Source organism: Macaca mulatta, chromosome 13, assembly GCF_049350105.2.
Source record: "Macaca mulatta isolate MMU2019108-1 chromosome 13, T2T-MMU8v2.0, whole genome shotgun sequence".
Lineage (NCBI taxonomy): Eukaryota > Metazoa > Chordata > Mammalia > Primates > Cercopithecidae > Macaca > Macaca mulatta.
This window is the reverse complement of record NC_133418.1, coordinates 95,027,945-95,046,455: the sequence shown is the minus strand read 5'-3', so window position 1 is coordinate 95,046,455 and position 18,511 is coordinate 95,027,945. Positions and strand designations below refer to the sequence as shown.

The window sequence follows — 18,511 nt, the reverse complement described above, 5'->3', positions numbered from 1 at the left end:
ACAACTAGAGACACACACACACACACACACACACACACACACACACATAGACAGACAGAGAGAGAGAGAGAGAGAGAGAGAGCACGCTCCACAAAACTGCCTAGGAGTCCCCTTGAGTCTTTGGCTAAATATTAAGTTGCGCATTCACAGAGTGAGATTTCACAAGACTAAGCAAAGAACAGCTACCAAATAAAGAATAGCTATCAGGGAACTGTAAGCCAAACAATTTCTACAGCTCATACATGGAATTGGGAAATGTTTTTTAAGTGTTTAAGAACCAGAGAGGAGAGACCTCATTGAATACCTAAGGCATGTGATGGAGACTCCAGAAAGGTCAAACCTTAAGAGGAGGCTTACACTAACCATAGAATAAAGACTTCTCTAAACTCCCTCAAACAAAGCTTGACAATAATCCTTCAAAGTATAAAATTGATGGACAAGTAAATTAATTGTCAAACAAAATTCAAAAGTTTTTCAATGAAGACAAAAACATCCACACACTCAACAATGGAATGTTCATAATGCACAACACCCCCCCTGCCAAAAAAAACCAAGGTATGCAAAGAAGCAGGAAAATGTGACCTATATCCAAGAGAAAAACTGATCAATATAAATAGACATAGAAATGATAGAAATACTATAATTAGTAGAAAGGAACTTGAAAATAGCTGTTATATATGTTCAAGGACTTAGAGAAAAACATAAACATAATGAAGATAGAAATAAAATGGAAGCAGAAATTCTAGAGTTGAAAATCAATGCAGTATCTAAAGTGAAAATTTATTACATGGGCTGGTTTATTAGCACACTGGACACTATAGAAGAAAAGAGGGTGAACTTCAAAATAAGCAATAAAAACTATGCAGACTGAAATACAGAGAGAAAAGGGGCTGAGAAAAAAAAATGAACAGACCCTTAATAAAATATGGGAGCCTTAAAAGTGTAGCACAATTGTAACTGAATTCCTAGAAAGGAGGAAGAGAAAACAATTTTTTAAAAAATTTCCAAATGTGCTGAAAAATATAAAGAAAACCAAGAGTCTACCAACAAATTGCAAGGAGGAAAAACACAAAGCAAATTACATAAGCGCACATCATTAATCAAACTTCTAAAATCCTGTGATAAAAAGAAAATCCTAAGGAAGGCAGAAGGTGAGAAAGACATAACAGGAAACAGGTAAAGAGCATCTCTGACTCAGGAAATTCTCTGACTCACTGGAAATAATGCAAACCATGTAACAATGGAGCAACAGCATTAAAGCGCTATCCACCTGAAAGTATATCCAGTGAAAATCTTTCTCTGAAATGAAAGCAGAATAAAGTCACTTTCAGCAAACAAATGCTGAGATAATTTAAATACCAAATAGAACAACATTAAATATTAAAGGCTAAAGGAAAAAAATTATAGATGGAAACTGATTCAACATAGAAATGAGAAACTCCCAGTGCAGCCAAGATGAAATAAGTCCACTAAGTCTTATTCATTCTGTTCTTTACAACCAAAATACTCTGGACAAAACAACAACAACAATAACAAGAAAAAAACAAAACAAACAAAAAAAATGACTAATAGGGACTCTGAAAAGTGAAATCAGGAACACTGAGGAAGAGAGTCAAAACCTGAAAAAAATCAATTCATATGAAGGCAAGTCTTCTGTTTTTACCTCTTTTGTCTATGAACCGAATGCAGGCACCCAGAAAATCTGTGGTGGTGGTGCCATGGACAGCTAAGGGGCCCAAAGCAATCTTTTCTTTCTCACCGAAAGGACAAAGAAAGGAGCTTATGATTCAGTGAGTACAAAGGAAAATTTACACTTACTTGTTTTTTCCTTCTTATCTCATGATGGTGACCCTTCAATAGAGCCAGCATGACTGTGGACAGAAACCCTCAAATAGAAACCCTGGTAGAAGAGGTACAAGGAGGAGCTGGTACCATTCCTTCTGAAATTATTCCAATCATTAGAAAAAGAGGGAATCCTTCCTAACTCATTTTATGAGGCCAACATCATCCTGATACCAAAGCCTGGCAGAGACACAACAAAAAAGAGAATTTTAGACCAATATCCCTGATGAACATCGATGTAAAAATCCTCAATAAAATACTGGCAAACCAAATCCAGCAGCACATCAAAAAGCTTATCCACCATGATCAAGTGGGCTTCATCCCTGGGATGCAAGGCAGGGTTCAATATATGCAAATCAATAAATGTAATCCAGCATATAAACAAAAGCAAAGACAAAAACCACATGATTATCTCAATAGATGCAGAAAAGGCCTTTAACAAAATTCAACAGCCCTTCATGCTAAAAACTCTCAATAAATTCGGCATTGATGGAACGTATCTGAAAACAATAAGAGCTATTTATGACAAACCCACAGCCAATATCATACTGAATGGGCAAAAACTGGAAGCGTTCCCCTTGAAAACTGGCACAAGATAGGGATGCCCTCTCTCACTACTCGTATTCAACATAGTGTTGGAAGTGCTGGCCAGGGCAATCAGGCAAAAGAAAGAAATAAAGCGTATTCGATTAGGAAAAGAGGAAGTCAAATTGTCCCTGTTTGCAGATGACATGACTGTATATTTAGAAAAACCCACTGTCTCAGCCCAAAGTCTCCTTAAGCTGATAAACAACTTCAGCAAAGTCTCAGGATACAAAATCAATATGCAAAAATCACAAGCATTCTTATACACCAATAACAGACAAACAGACAGCCAAATCATGAGTGAATTACCATTCACAATTGCTTCAAAGAGAATAAAATACCTAGGAATCCAACTTACCAGGGATGTGAAGGACCTCTTCAAGGAGAACTACAAACCACTGCTCAATGAAATAAAAGAGGACACAATCAAGTAGAAGAACATTCCATGCTCATGGATAGGAAGAATCAATATCATGAAAATGGCCATACTGCTCAAGGTAATTTATAGATTCAATGCCATCCCCATCAAGCTACCAATGACTTTCTTCACAGAATTGGAAAAAACTACTTTAAAGTTCATATGGAACCAAAAAAGAGCCTGCATCGCCAAGACAATCCTAAGCCAAAAGAACAAAGCTAGAGGCATCATGCTACCTGACTTCAAACTATACTACAAGGCTACAGTAACCAAAACAGCATGGTACTGGTACCAAAACAGAGATATAGATCAATGGAACAGAACAGAGGCCTCAGAAATAATACTACACATCTACAACCATCTGCTCTTTGACAAACCTGACAAAAACAAGAAATGGGGAAAGGATTCACTATTTAATAAATGGTGCTGGGAAAATCAGCTATGTAGAAAGCTGAAACTGGATCCCTTCCTTACACCTAATGGATTAAAGACTTAAATGTTAGACCTAAAACCATAAAAACCCTAGAAGAAAACCTAGGGAATACCATTCAGGACATAGGCATGGGCAAGGACTTCATGTCTAAAACACCAAAAGCAATGGCAACAAAAGCCAAAATTGACAAATGGGATCTAATTAAACTAAAGAGCTTCTGCACAGCAAAAGAAACTACCATCAGAGTGAACAGGCAACCTACAGAATGGGAGAAAATTTTTGCAATCTACTCATCTGACAAAGGGCTAATATCCAGAACCTACAAAGAACTCAAACAAATGTACAAGAAAAAAACAAACAACCCCATCAAAAAGTGGGCAAAGGATATGAACAGATGCTTCTCAGAAGAGGACATTTATGCAGCCAACAGACACATGAAAAAATGCTCATCATCACTGGACATCAGAGAAATGCAAATCAAAACCACAGTGAGATACCATCTCACACCAGTTAGAATGGCCATCGTTAAAAAGTCAGGAAACAACAGGTGCTGGAGAGGATGTGGAGAAATAGGAACACTTTTACACTGTTGGTGGGACTGTAAACTAGTTCAACCATTGTGGAAAACAGTGTAGCTATTACTCAAGGATCTAGAACTAGAAATGCCATTTGACCCAGCCATCCCATTACTGGGTATATACCCAAAAGATTATAAATCATGCTTCTATAAAGACATATGCACATGTATGTTTATAGCGGCACTATTCACAATAGCAAAGACTTGGAACCAACCCAAATGTCCATCAGTGACAGACTGGATTAAGAAAATGTGGCACATATACACCATGGAATACTATGCAGCCATAAAAAAGGATGAGTTCGTGTCCTTTGTAGGGACATGGATGCAGCTAGAAATCATCATTCTCAGCAAACTATCACAAGAACAGAAAACCAAACACCGCATGTTCTCACTCATAGGTGGGAATTGAACAATGAGAACGCTTGGACACAGGAAGGGGAACATCACACACTGGGGCCTGTTGTGGGGTGCGGGGAGGGGCAAGGGACAGCATTAGACGATATACCTAGTGTAAATGACAAGTTAATGGGTGCAGCACACCGACATGGCACATGTATACATATGTAACAAACCTGCAAGTTGTGCACATGTACCCTAGAACATAAAGTATAATTAAAAAATAATAAAAAATAAAGGGGAAAAAATCAGACATCTCATCAGCCATAATGAAAGCTAGAATATAGTAAAGATCTTCAAGATTAAAAAAAAATTCCTCTTGAGCTTAGAATTATTTACTCAGTCAAACTATCAACAAAGTGTAGTGTCAAAATAAACTCATTTTAAGACATAAAGGGATTCCTGAAATATACCTTACTTGTACCTTAAAATAATTTTTTCAAATTAAGATATAATTCACATACCATGAAGTCTACCATTTTAAAGGGTACAATTCCGTCGATGTTAATATATTCACGAGGTTGGGCAATCATCTCCAATGTCTCTTTCCAAAACATTTCATCACATTATAAACACCATACCAATTAGCAGCCACTCCTATTCCTCCAATACCCAACAACTGGCAAGCACTTATCTCTTTTGTGTTTTGATGGATTTGCTTGTTCTGTACATTTCCTATAAATGGAATCATACAATATGATGTCATTATCAGCATTCTTCTTTTTATGGTTGAATAATATTCCATTGCACGCATATATATATAAAAAAAACCCAGCAGCCCTGGTAGAAACCACAGCTTTCAGACTAAAGGACCGGGAAAGGGGTCCCTTCAGGCCCAAGAGTATGGAGGGAATCCCTGTTTTGTTTCTCTTTATCATCTCTCTACTTTCATCTGCTTTATCCTCTCTCTGCTGTCATCTCTCAAGGGCAACCCTAAGTGCAGAATCTGTGCAGCAATAACACAGGTAGGTAAAACTCTAAGTTTAAGGAGAATCCTAAAGAGAAGAGAACTGGAGAAAGAAATATGCTAACTTGCTGAAGGAACTGGCCAAGGGCCTCAGCTCACCTGAGTGGCAGAGGTGTGGACAGACTCAAAGCAGAACAACAAAGGCTTTGAGAACAAAGCAAAGGTTCAAACCACACCCAACTCAGATCAAACAACATAATGTTCAAAATTTGCAGGATACAATCTCAAATTACTCAACACAAAAGAAAAAAGATGACTAATTCTTAAGAGGAAAGATAACATATGCCAATAACAAGATCATCCAGATGTTGGAATTATCAAAGACGTTAAAGAAGCTGTTATGACTATGTCCCAGAAGGTAAAAGTAAACACTCTGGAAAATGAATGAAAAGGTAGTTCTCATCAAAGAAATAGAAGTCGCTGTCAAACATGAAACGTTTATACTGGAAACTACAATATCTAAAGTAAATAATTATATCAGAATGGAGATAACAGAGGAAAGAGTCAATAAACTTGAGGATAGGTCAATAGAAATTGTTCAATCTGCAGAAGAGAAAAATTTCGAAAAAAGAAATTAGCAGAGTCTCAAGAGCATGGGAGATTTAATAGGCGTGTAATCAAGAGTCTCAAAAGAGGGGAGGAATATATTGGTGCAGAATAAAAAGGAGAAAATAATGATTGAAAAATCTCCAGATTTGATGAAAGACATAAATGTATAGACTCAAGAGTCTCAAAAAATTACAAACAGGATAAAGTCAAATAAAATCATGCAGAGACCCATCATAATCAAATTCTGAAAATCAAAAGCCAAGAAAAAAGTATTGAAAGCAATTACATACAGGAACAACAATTTAATGGCAGATTGCTCATCAGAAACTCTGAAGGACACAGGAATGAAATAGTTAAAGTGTGGAAAGAAAGGAACTGTCAATGCATAATTCTGAGCCTAGTAAAACTATCCTTCAGGAACTAAGAGAACTTATTGTCAATAACCTTGTTCTAACGGAAATGCAAAAAAGAGCTCTTTAGACTGAAGGGAAATGATAAAATAGAAAATATTGAAACTTGAGGAAAAGGGAAGAGCAAAAGAAATGGTATATATCTGGACTGCTATAAAGGACTATTTTTCTTTTTAAAAGTTATTTAAAACATGCGTGACTGGTGCACATATATATAAAATCTAGCAGGGATTTAATTATGTAGAAAGAACACAAATGACACCTGTAACAAAAAGTGGGGAGGAGGATAAAGGAACCTATATAATTGTAAGGCTTCTGTATTTTAATCAAAGTGGTAAAATATCAATTCTAAGTAGGATGTAAAAGACTCTCTCTATGTATGTATAAAACCTAGAGCAACCACTAAAATCTAAAATAATAGTACAAAGAGTTCTTGCCAAAAAACCAATAGATGAATTAACACTGAAATCCAGCCCCCAAAATTCTGATAACCCAAAACATGCCAAGAAAGTTATAAAAGTACAACAGAAAAGCAGGGGGACAAACATAAAAAACAAATAATAAAATGACAGACTGAATTCTAACCATATGAATTATAACATTACATACAAGTGGCCTAACACACCAAGTGAAAGGCAGAGATTGTCTTTTTAAAACACAAAATCCAACTATATACTTTCTAAAAGAAACCCATTTTTAATATAAATACATAGATTAAAAGGCTGGAGCAGATATACCATATAAGCACTAATTAAAAGAAAGCTGGGTTGACTATATTAAGATAATAAAATTAAACTTCAAAATATGAATGTTACCAGGGATAAAAAGTGAAAAGTGATTTTTACATAATGATAGTCAAATCAGCAATAAGATATAACAATCCTAAATGTGTATGCATATAATAATAGATTTTCAAAATACATCAAGCAAAAACTAATAGAATTGAAAGAAGTAGGCAAAAGAAAAACTTGGAGACTTTAGCACTCCTCTATTTGTAATCCATATAACAGACAGGAAATCAGTCAGGATACAAAAGACCTGAATAACACTACTAAGCAAATTCACCTAATTGACACTGATTGAACACTCCACCCAACAATCGCAGAACACATGTTCTTTTCAAGAGCACATGGAACACTCATCAAGACAGAGTATACTCTGGGCCGTAAAGCAAACCCTAATAAATTTTAAATAACTGAAATAAAATCAAGCATGTTTTCAGACCATATTAGAATTAAACTAGAAATCAATAAATGAAAGATATCTAGAAAAAATGTTTGGAAATAAAACAATACACTTAGAAATAACTCAAGGGTAAAAGAGGAAGCCAAAAGGAAAATTATAAAATATTTTAAATTGAATGAAAGTGTGGGATATAAATAAAACTATTGTTAGAGGGAATTTATAGCATTACAACTTTATATTAGAAAAGAAGGATCTCAAATGAATGACCTAAGTTTTCACCTTAAGAAACCTAGAAACAAGATTTAAAAAAATTAAACCCAAGGCAAGCAAAATTAAGGAAAGCTAATAAAATAAGAGCAGAAATCAATGAAATTAAAATTTTAAAAATAGCAGAAATCAGTATCACCAAAAGCTGTTTCTTTGAAAAAAAAAAATACAATTGCCAAACCTCTAGCCAGAATGACAACAAAGAGAGAAACAATGGTGTAACAAATCACAAGTATGAAGTATGAAAAAGGGGACATAACTACTGACCCCACAAACAACAAAAAAAAGGAAATATTATTTCCAACTTAGAAGGAAATATTATTTCCTTCTAAGTTGCTGAATTAATGGAAGTTGTTCTGTTACAACTGGAAGTAAATCCCCTATAATTCCCGCTCCAGTCAACTTCTGGACTTGTACACAACATGTCTGTAACAGTTTTGAGATGTCCATTAACTGATGACTGGATAAACAAATTGTCATATGTTCATGCAATGGAATACTATTCAGCAGCAACAACAACAAAAAATAAAACAGACCACTAACACATTCAATAAAACAGATAAATCTTAAAAGCATTATTCTAAGTGAAAGAAGCTGGACACAAAAGAAAACACATTATATGATTTCATTTCTGTGAAAGTCCAGAACAGACAAAACTCATCTATTGTGATCAAAATCTAATCAGAAGTTGCCTGGAGCAGGGAGTGTAGGATGTTCTTGCGAAAGGTCGAGAAGGACCTTTTGGGGTTGATAGAAATGTTCTATATCCTAATTAGCATGGTGGTTGCCCAGGAGTGTGCATTTATCAAACAAATCAAACTATACACTTGAAATGGGCACATTTTATTCTATGTGAATCAGAATTCAATAAAGTTAAAAACAATAGCATATAATTTTAGCCTAGATTTAGAGTATAGATTTTGACACCAGGTCAGCATCCATCCAAGCCCCAAATAGTCATGTGTTCACTCCCTTCTCCTTCCCCCACCCCCACCTCACTCTTTGTGTCATTGTTTGGTCTTTTATTCTATGTCTATGCATCTCAGTGTCTGGGAGATAATTCCCGCCTTCTCTCTTTCTGGGTTGCCTCTTACACATTCTTCTCTCAGTTTCTTCACTTACAGCTTCATTGTTCTTCATCATTTTTTCTCATTATGCAAATATAGTTGTGTTTCTTTTTCTACTCCTTCTATAATTTTTCTCTCTTAACAGTCCTGACTAAAAGGCCAAAAAGTTTTCAAAATTATTTATTTATTGAATAGCTTATTTTCTTTGTTAACTACTGAACATAAAAATCTTTATTTTTATTTAAAATTATTTTATTTATAAACAAAATTATTTATTAAAAAGTCTTACATGTAACTTACATAGCCCTTGGTTGTTCCTTTTACCTCTGTGGGTTAACGCCTTTACTTGCAAAAGACTTACCTTCCTTGCTTCAGGAAGAGTTTCTGAAGCATGGATTCTGTCCAACGAGGGCAAAAATATAATCAAGAGTTCAGGAAAGAAACTAACACTTGTTGAACACTAACCATGGGTTGGGATCTCCGATATGCCTTATCCCATTTAATTCTCAAAATATCTCTGGAAGTTGGGTGTTATTTTTCAAACTTTACAATTAAGGGAAGTTCGGAGAGAAGAAAATAAATAGCCTTGGGTCAGTAAATAAGAGAGTAGGACTTTAACCCCAGATCTGTGTCTTATTCTGTTCATTATTTGGAATAGATGGTTTTACTTTTAATTTCCCACAAATTGAACTCCTTGGTAGAAAAATAAGACAATGGATAAATATATGATGTTATTTTCGTACAAAGGGATACAACATAATGATAAAAAAGAATCCTGTTATACACAACATTGATGAATCTCACAGAAATCATGTTCTGTAGGAAAAGACAAACACAAGAGTACGTTTGGTATGATTCCATCTACATGAAGTTCAAGAATAGTCAAAACTAACTGCTTACATACAAATCAGAAGGATGGTCACCTTGAGTGGAATGTGGATACAGACTGGAAAAGGACTGGAGAGAACTTTCTGGGGTGCTGGAAACACTCTGTATCTTTATCTGGGTGGTGATTATACAGATGTTACACATGCAAATTATCATTAAGTTATACAAGATTAATACTCTCAATACACTTTTTTATACTTGTCATCCCTTAAATTAAAAAAAAAATCATTTTCTGTTGTTAAAATAAAGGTTCCTCTGTCCCATTTTTAGACTCTTTGCCAGAAAAGTCTGAAATTGGGGAAAATGCTTTCAATGCAATGATGTCATTTTGAGAAGGTGTTATCCCTGGGGAGGGATACCTTTTCAAGCATACTGGGCTATTACTTGAACCCCAGGGCCTGGCTCAAAATCTAGGACTCTACACCACTGCTCCTAATGCCAAGAGTTAGCTGAAATCATGAATGGGTAAAGCAGGATCTCAGCACATTTTATTATCTTGTGCATTCACTTTTTTCTACTGCCTTAGAATAGTCCAAACTGGAACTTTCCACATAGGTGATCTTATACAATGCTCATAATGACTCCATGAGATAATTGAGACAAAATCTCTATTATTTGCTTTCCAAAAGCAAGGAACAAAAATCTATGGGCTTAGCAAGTTTAAGAGAGTTGTAGAAGATTGCAAAGCTAACAAAAATTAAAGAACATCATAGAATTCAGGTCTTTGAGCACCTAATCTAGTGTTCTTCTCGCCACAGAACACTTACTTTAATTATCCGGGCTTAAAGGAGTCCTTTCCATATTCACCCTCATGAACTCATATTCCAGTGAAAACTAAATAAAAGATAAGTAGGGGTCAAAGAAAAATATAATCAATGGTTCAATCTATCCTCATTTCCTTTGGCTAGTTTCCTGATTTCTTTAAGCCTGCCTAGATTTCCCTTGTCCTCTAACCTCATACCTGTTTCATACCTTCCTTTAGCTTTATTCTTACTCTAAGGAATTCTGACTGCCTACCACTCCATGCACCTGTTGTTACTTAGCCAGAAAGGTAAGGTGCAAGAAAAAAAAAAACTTAAATAACCAAGTGATTGGGTGTATCTTCCCCCAAGGGAGTTCTTCTCTGCCCACTTTCTGGAATATGTACACCACAACACAAAGCAAATCTAATAGAATTTCCTCGGGAAAGGACCCAAGCTCAGAACAGCCAGCTGAAAAATTCATCACAAAATTTACTGAAGAAAAATAAGCTATTCTGAAAAATACAGTTAATCAAAAAGCATACTGAAGAATGCCTCCAACCTCCTCCACTACCTCACCACCAGGCCAACACTCCCTGCTCACATCTTGACCTCCGTGAAACAGCCCTGGTCATCACAAGTTTAAGAAACATTGGCCACACCCTAGACCACAGAGCAACACAATGGCTGTAAAGAAGAAGGAGTCCTTGATAGCTTTATTCTTAGCTCTCTCCATGTGATCCTGGACCTACAACCATCCTCACCCACGCGCCCTATTTTTTATCTACTCCCAAGAAGAGATGATGTTCACGTGCATCTTTCGGAGGCAATGGCTCAGCTATGGTTCATAAAAATCACCATGTACAAAATGCTCTGTGGATTCTTAGCCTCTTGTTTTAGATTGAGGGATCTTCCTGAGGCAGCCTCCCACTCAAGTCCCTGGGTTATATATCTCCATGGCATCTCAAAGTTTAACTGCTCTTAATGTGCTCAGGTCCATTAACCAGTTGGTAATTTACATTTCTCTCCATATTCTCCACTTGGCAATGAATGGTGATGCTGAAAATATAGAAAGAACACATCTTCAGCTAATTACAATAAAGGAGTTACCAGAGGCCAGTAGTCCAGTGTCTCTAGACCTGGACAGAGCACTCTCAGTTAAGAAAGATCCTAACATCTCTATCTTGTTCTTCCTCCATCTTAACTTTCATACTTTCATAAAGTTAAGCCTTGGTTTCTTTCTGTAGAAAAAAAGAACAGGATTGCGAATATGCTGGTTGACCCTTTGAACTGAATCCAAAGTCAAAAGCCTTAGGAGAGGACATTAGTTCATGGGGAGGAAGTAAATACCACACATCAATCCTCCTTTCCATGCATATTTCTGAGAAAGTCACCTTCCACGGTGAAATAGTAGAAACTACTACTCATAACTCTCTTCATTTCCCATACATCCCATCTTTCATCTCTTGGGAGTAAGAAGCTCGCTGAATGGAGAACCACAGCATCACAACTGCTGCTGCCAAGGTCGCCTCACATGGGCAAACATAGAGATTACAACTCCAGATGGCACCATTCAGACAGACTAGAATGTATATGGAACCCCTAGAGTTGTAGAGTGCACAGCTTGCATGATCAGATTCTGGAGTGCTGCTGTTGCTATTACATGAGAAAACCACAGTGGTTCATATTGATGAAGCACTTTATTTTTCATCAGGCATTGGGTTAAGGATGTGCACATATCATCTGATTTAATCCCCATGACAACACCTTGAACTATTACTAACCCCGTTTAGGAACATTTCAGAACTATTACTATCCCTATTTTTCTAATGATAAAACTAGCCCTCAATGATTTTGAGAAATTTTTCCAAGCCCTGGCTATTGCCCACCAAATATTTGTTGCATGGCCTTCTAGCAAGGATACCGTACATTTTTTCACCTATTGACATGTCTTGCTCTTTGTAATCTGCACTTGGAGATGATTCCCTCAGGGGAAAGAACTCTGATTTGAAGGAAAGGGGAACTGTGGTTCTAGTCAGTACGAAAGTTTCCAGGTGTATACCACTTTGTACTATAAGACCTGGAAAAAGTATTACTAAATGTCTGGATTCCAGTTACTTCATTTACAAAATAAAGCAAACACTTGTCCTGCCTACCATAGGATTAATAACTAATAACAAATGTGAAAGTGCTTTATAAATTGTAAAGTTCCATATAACCATAACAGGACACTAATAACGATTATAAAGAAAGGCAAAATTTCCTTTACAGGTCAGACTGGAAAAATGTTCATGTTGTGAGGTTGTCAGGCAGTGATCCTGAGTGGCAGGGCACTGAGACTTCTGCTGAGCAAATCTCATTCTTTTCTCCTCCCACCTGCAGCCCAGTTCCTCCTGACTTTCAGCAGACCAACTTCCTTATAGATATCCTTTTCTCACTCTGTTGCCCAGGCTGGAGTGAGGTGGCTCAATCTTGGCTCACTGCAACCTCCATCTCCCAGGTTCCAGCAATTCTCCTGAGTAGCTGGGACTAAGGCGCATGCCACCATGCCTGGCTAATTTTTGTATTTTTAGTAGAGACAGGGTTTCACCATGTTTGTCAGGCTGATCTCAAACTCCTGACCTCAAGTGATCTGCCCTCCTCAGCCTCCCAAAATGCTGGGATTACAGGCATGAGCCACTGTGCCCAGCCTAGACATCCATTTTTATTAATAATCACACTCTCCTCCCATGCCTTACACAAAAACCCTTCATGGACCTTCTTTCTCTTTTGAAAATTTTTGAAATGCTAAATTGGATGTGAATGAACTTCATCTTTCAAATGACAATATAGATTCTCAACATTTCAAGGGATTTTTAAGTAGCCAGTAGGAGTCCACCAAATCTAGAACTGATGGCATCTTCTCAAGACACAGGTCACTTTCTGCCCTGCTCAGTGATGTTTTGTCACATACACTCACCCATAGATGTATCTTAGATACACAATTCTCTGGTGAGTGTGCCTCCCAAACCCCTGGATATACAGATCACACCTCAGAGAAATAATCTATGTTTAATTGGAGGGCAGGGAAGAATAAATTCAGTAATTTCAAAATATTTGTCATTAACAATTTTTTAAGTGCTTCTCACCAACTTCAAAGATGTACATGCAATTCTTTTATTTTCCTCTAAAAACACCAATGCCCAAAGCCTCCAGGGTTTGGATCATAAAAGGGTTTGGATCATGATTCCTTCCGCCATTCTGCATCCCAGCTCTCTGTCCTGTTGTGACTTCTCAATATTTGAAAATATAGAACTGATTAATTAGGAATGCTGGGGCTTGTCTGACCCACATCTCACCTGACTCCCCACTCCCTTGGAATTCCATTCCATAGTCAGAGGAAGGAATATCAACGTCAGAAAACAAGGTTTCCCTGATATCCAACCCGAAGTTTCCTTCTACAAGTATGATCCGATTACTTCCATGGGCCACGCTAAATAACTCCTCTCCTTCACTGCCACTCTCTCTTCAGAGATTTGTAGATTGTTACCATGGCTTTCCCTTCATCGCCATTTAGCCCAGCCATATATATTTAATTCTTTTCATCTTTCATCGTAAATCAGTCCCTTCAACTGTTAAATCAGCTCTCTGCTCTTCTCTGGACTAGTTCCAATTCTCCCAATTCACCTCCAATAACTGATATCCCTTCTGGGAGCTCCAATTTCCTCTCTATCCTCCTTTGCTTTCTCTGCCCACTCCAGAAATGAAATGGGAAGGAATTGACAGATATGGGAGGTCAAAGATCAGGTATATTGCATTGCATACATCTCTAAATTGCTCAGGCCTCTCCGTAGTACATGTAAAATCCCAAGTCATGTATCCACTTTCCTGGAGTGGGAGGGAGTGCTTACAGGGAAATAGGCCTCCTATCCCATGAGTCATCATCCCCTAGCCCTCTGCCTGGGTGATGGCAGAAACAGATCTCAAAACACCTGTAAGCCAGGGTACAAACTGGAGCTGTGGGCAACATGCCAGCCTTGCAGACAGACATCTTTTCTATGATTTGGGCTGTCCTAGGAGAGGCCAGAACCATTAATACAGTCCCAGAAACTGCCTCTTCACCTCTTCTCTATGAATGGGTGAATTTGGGATCTGTCTCAGACTTGAAATGCTGATCCCATTTAAGAAGTCACAGCAACCCACAAAGAAAAACCATTAGCATTTCATGCATTATAAGGCCTCTCAGACATCTTTCTGTCCTCTCAGACAGCCCAAATCACAAGCAATGCAAAGGTTTTGCTTTCTCCTAACTGGCACTTTTTCATTTTTACTATTTTAGTCATGGTCCTGCTCAGGTTTAGGAAGCTATCTTTGGTCTGAGCCAAATGGACTGCTCCAGGCCCCTCACTACAAGACAAGGAAGAACAATCAGCTCTTCCCTCCCCACAAATAGCCCCATCAGCATCATTGTGTACCTCCAGACAAGACACTTGGGCAGACACTGGAAGAAATAAGCTGAGCTATGCCTACTTTCCCTCTGTATAATTGAAGAGCTCACATCATAGAAGAGTTAAATGCTTTTTCTGTAAATCAGAGCCTATATAAAAAGAATAAACCCATTTCTCCAAACATGATAAATAGCAAAATCAATCCCAGTGTCAGAACTTAACCTTGAATTTTCATAAGGAAAATGAATGGAACCATAATGATATATGTTGTCCGAAACACAGAACAAGGTATGGCAAAGTATATCTACTCTATGGGGATGTCTGCAGTGGAGCCTGTACCTGAATGAGGCTAGGGAGGCAATGATAATGTGAGAGAGGCTAGTCCTGCATGGCCAGCTGCCTAACTGCAAACAGCATATGTCCTCAGAGACAGGAGAGACCAGGCTGTTCCAAGTATGATCACCACAAGGCCTGAAGTGCTTTTCAATAGGCTGTCTGTCTCTCTGGAGGTCATGGGGAGCTCATCCAGTTACACTTAGTGTCTTATTTAATCCTATCAATAATCATTTGATTCCAATCCTGCTGAAAAATGCTTGGCCAAATTTTCTTGCCTTTTAATGGCAGAATCCTGGCTCCTACTGAAATCAGCATTGCTAGATGTGTCAAATGATGCATAAGGGCTTGATCCAGCTGCCAAACGTACTGGGCCACTAAGGGAGGACTTGGGAAGACCACAATGCTTTCCTACAGTCAATAGTAGAGAAGCCCTTGGAGCACAGGCCTTTCTACATAAACCTCCCCACTCAGCGGCTCCAGCACCTTATTTAAGACTTGAGTGGAGTATATTCTTTAAATGAAGTAAGTATGTGACTCTTCAGAGACACTCACTGATAGCTTCATGCAACCTACCTGTTTACAGTTGGCAGGTGTGGGGCTGTAGAAATGAGCCGTTTTGCCTGTCACCAATATCTGACAAGAGCTGATATAGACTGCTGGATTCTATGGTCATTTGATAAAAGGTGATGGGGAAGCTCCAGAGATGCTCATAGGCATGAAACTAGAAGATAATCTGCATTTCCAGAGAAGTCATTTTTATATCCATTACTAAAACACTGGGCACTAAAACAGAATGTTGCATGTATAAACCACACAAAACACAGTGACATTAAAGCCCAGCTGTTCTTTATAAAAATATCTTGGGTGGAACAACAGTATCAGTCTTCCATCTCAGTTCACTGAAGGCCCTATCAAACTCATCAGTGCCTCTTAGGATGGACTATATAAATTCCAGCACTAAATGAAAAGGGCTCAATTTAGGTGCCAGTGCCACTAACACTAATGCTGAAATGTGCATCTGCACTCTGTTTTTCTTGGGGGTCACATACTAGTATGTTTTCTGTGCAATGACTAGGGAAACTCAGCTTCTGAATATCCCTGCTGCATGAGAATACTCATGTGTGGGTGTGTACGTGTGTGTGGATAAGCATGCAAGATACTTGTAGCTCTACAATGGGCCCTTTTCAATGCTTTCCATCCAATTAATATTAGACATTAGTAGCCAGTGGAGCATAAGAACTTCATTTATTTCTGATGATGAGAATGATAGAAAAGAAGCTGGGTTTGCTTGATGGAATCTGTGTTGGCTTTTTAAAAGCCTGATTTCTTTTCTGTGCCTTTCTCATTCATTTGCATTGTATATTTTATTCACAAGTCTTCCCCAGTTGTCTTACAATTAGAACATCCATTCAAAACTACCTGGTTTTCCAGTCAAAGGATACTCTGGAAAGAGAAGTAAGTGCCTGCACACACACCCAACTCAGTGAAAATGGGAAGAAATGAGGGAGTAAATGGAACAGAAAAATCTCATTTTAGGAGTCTCCAGCAGGGAGATCTGCAGTGAAACAAGTCTGCCAGAGACTATCATCAAGAGCTGCTGCTGACGTTCAAGCTAAGAATCAGAGGGGAAAGGAGGAGTGGGAAAAGGTAAAAAAAAAGCAGGAAAACCAACGATGGTTTCTCCCTGGCTTCTTAGTGACTCCCCAAAGGAAGATAATATTGACAACTTTCCTTCCTTCCTCCACACCTCCCTCCTGTCCTCTGTTCCTTAGTTTCTCTGGGGCTCTCCCAACAACATGTAAGAGAAAGGATGAGTCTGAGAGTGCACAGCAGACTGGGTGGGGGTAGGAGGGGGAGAATAAATAAATAAAGAGGAGGCAATCCCTGGCAATACCTGCTCAAGCCAACGTTTGGCATGGGGACAGTTGGGTGAGATTCCATAATATGAGGAGAAATTCTATATTCTCTGAGAAGGTGTACCATATTTCCCAAATCTGTGCCGGTCAGGAACAAGGGGGAGAGAAGGGCAATAGTTTTGACATCTACTACTAAACTTGGAACCTAGAAGTAATCGGGGCATTTCAACAGTCCCAGGGGCCCAGGAAGAGGGGCGCTCAATGTTGTCTCAGACTACGTATAAGTCCAGAGAAGAAGGCGCTCTGCCAAGAGTATGAAACTTTTCTCCCAACTTGGTTGCTAAAGAGGAAGGAAGACCCCTCAACTGCTTTCAGGGAGAAAACAAGAAACTACCATCTGACTCAGGAAGGAGGTTTGCAGGAGGAAGGGGGGCGAAGAAGCAGAGCTGAGGTTTTAGAAAGTGGGGTGGAAGTCAGGATTATTTAATGGTTGTATGTCAATGTGACTAAAAACACTAAATCCCAGCACACTTAGGAGGGAGCTGCTCACCAGTCCCGAAGATCTGGAAGAGAAGGCGGGGCTGGGAGGCGCGGATTGCCGCAGACAGCCTTCCCTCTCTGCCCACTTCCGACGCCTTCTTCTCGGGCATCAGGCGGATCCTCAGTCGCCCTTCGCCCTGGCGAATCCACCAACTGAACAGCTCGCTGAGGTTGAACTGGAGCAGCCCCACAGCCGCCTCCCCAGGGGGCCCGACGCAACCCTCCAAGATCGCCTCCTCGCCCAGCTCCAGCACCAGCTGCTTGGCACGCCGGAGCTTGCGCACCGAGCCGCCCTTCAGCACCCTGGACAGCGTCCGGGCCTCTGCCGGGGTGGGTGAGCCGGCTGTCCAGGAGACCCCGGGCGCCGGCCCCAGCAACCTGAGCAGCGGGGCGCAGTCCAGAGCGAGCGAGCCGCGCGCCTCGGGCCTGCCAGCCTTCAGCTCCGAGGGGGATGGCGGCAGCAGCAGGTCCCGGGCGTAGACACGGAAGAGTGAGGGCACTACGAAGTCCACTGCCAGACTCTTCCTCTGCAGGCGAGAGTAGCTGAGCGGCTCCCGGGGCTGCAGCGGCGGCCCCGCAGCTGGGGATCCCGTGCGCTGGCCGGTCCCCGTCCCAGAGCCCAAAGCTGCAGTGGAAAGCAGCAGCGGCAGCAGCCACAGGAGCCCGATGGTTCCCATCCCGCCGAAGGAGGCCGTTTACACTGCTCTCCAGGCCCAGCCTCGCCCTTCGCTCTCCCCTAGATGGGAAGAAGCTCTGAACAGTCCTCGGTACCCAGCGGCTCCTTCCACCTGATCTCCAGAGGACTGTGCGTGAGCGCAAGTCTCTTGCTTTCCCCCAACTGCACGGAGGCGAGCAGGAGTCTCAAGGAAACACAGCTGTAATCTCAGGGGCGAGTCCAGAGACCCTCAAGCACGCTGGGCTCACTGACTGGGACCTTGAGTCTCCCGCTCGCCACGCCGAGTGCCGCTCCCCCGTCTGTAGCTCGCTGCGCTCCGCACAGAGGAACTACTATGGTTGAAGGGAGG

The 18,511-nt window shown here is 39.7% G+C and overlaps 1 protein-coding gene across 1 annotated transcript in view; it reads right to left on the bottom strand.

Annotated features, from left to right (window-relative positions):
* Nucleotides 1–18,175, bottom strand: part of ALK (ALK receptor tyrosine kinase) — a 754,225-nt gene extending 736,050 nt beyond the window's left edge. The window contains exon 1 of the mRNA XM_015112031.3: nucleotides 17,497–18,175. Coding sequence (XP_014967517.3) covers nucleotides 17,497–18,163 — 667 coding nt within the window. The 5' untranslated portion in view covers nucleotides 18,164–18,175. The remainder of the gene's footprint in view (nucleotides 1–17,496) is intronic.
* Nucleotides 18,176–18,511: the final 336 nt, after the last annotated feature.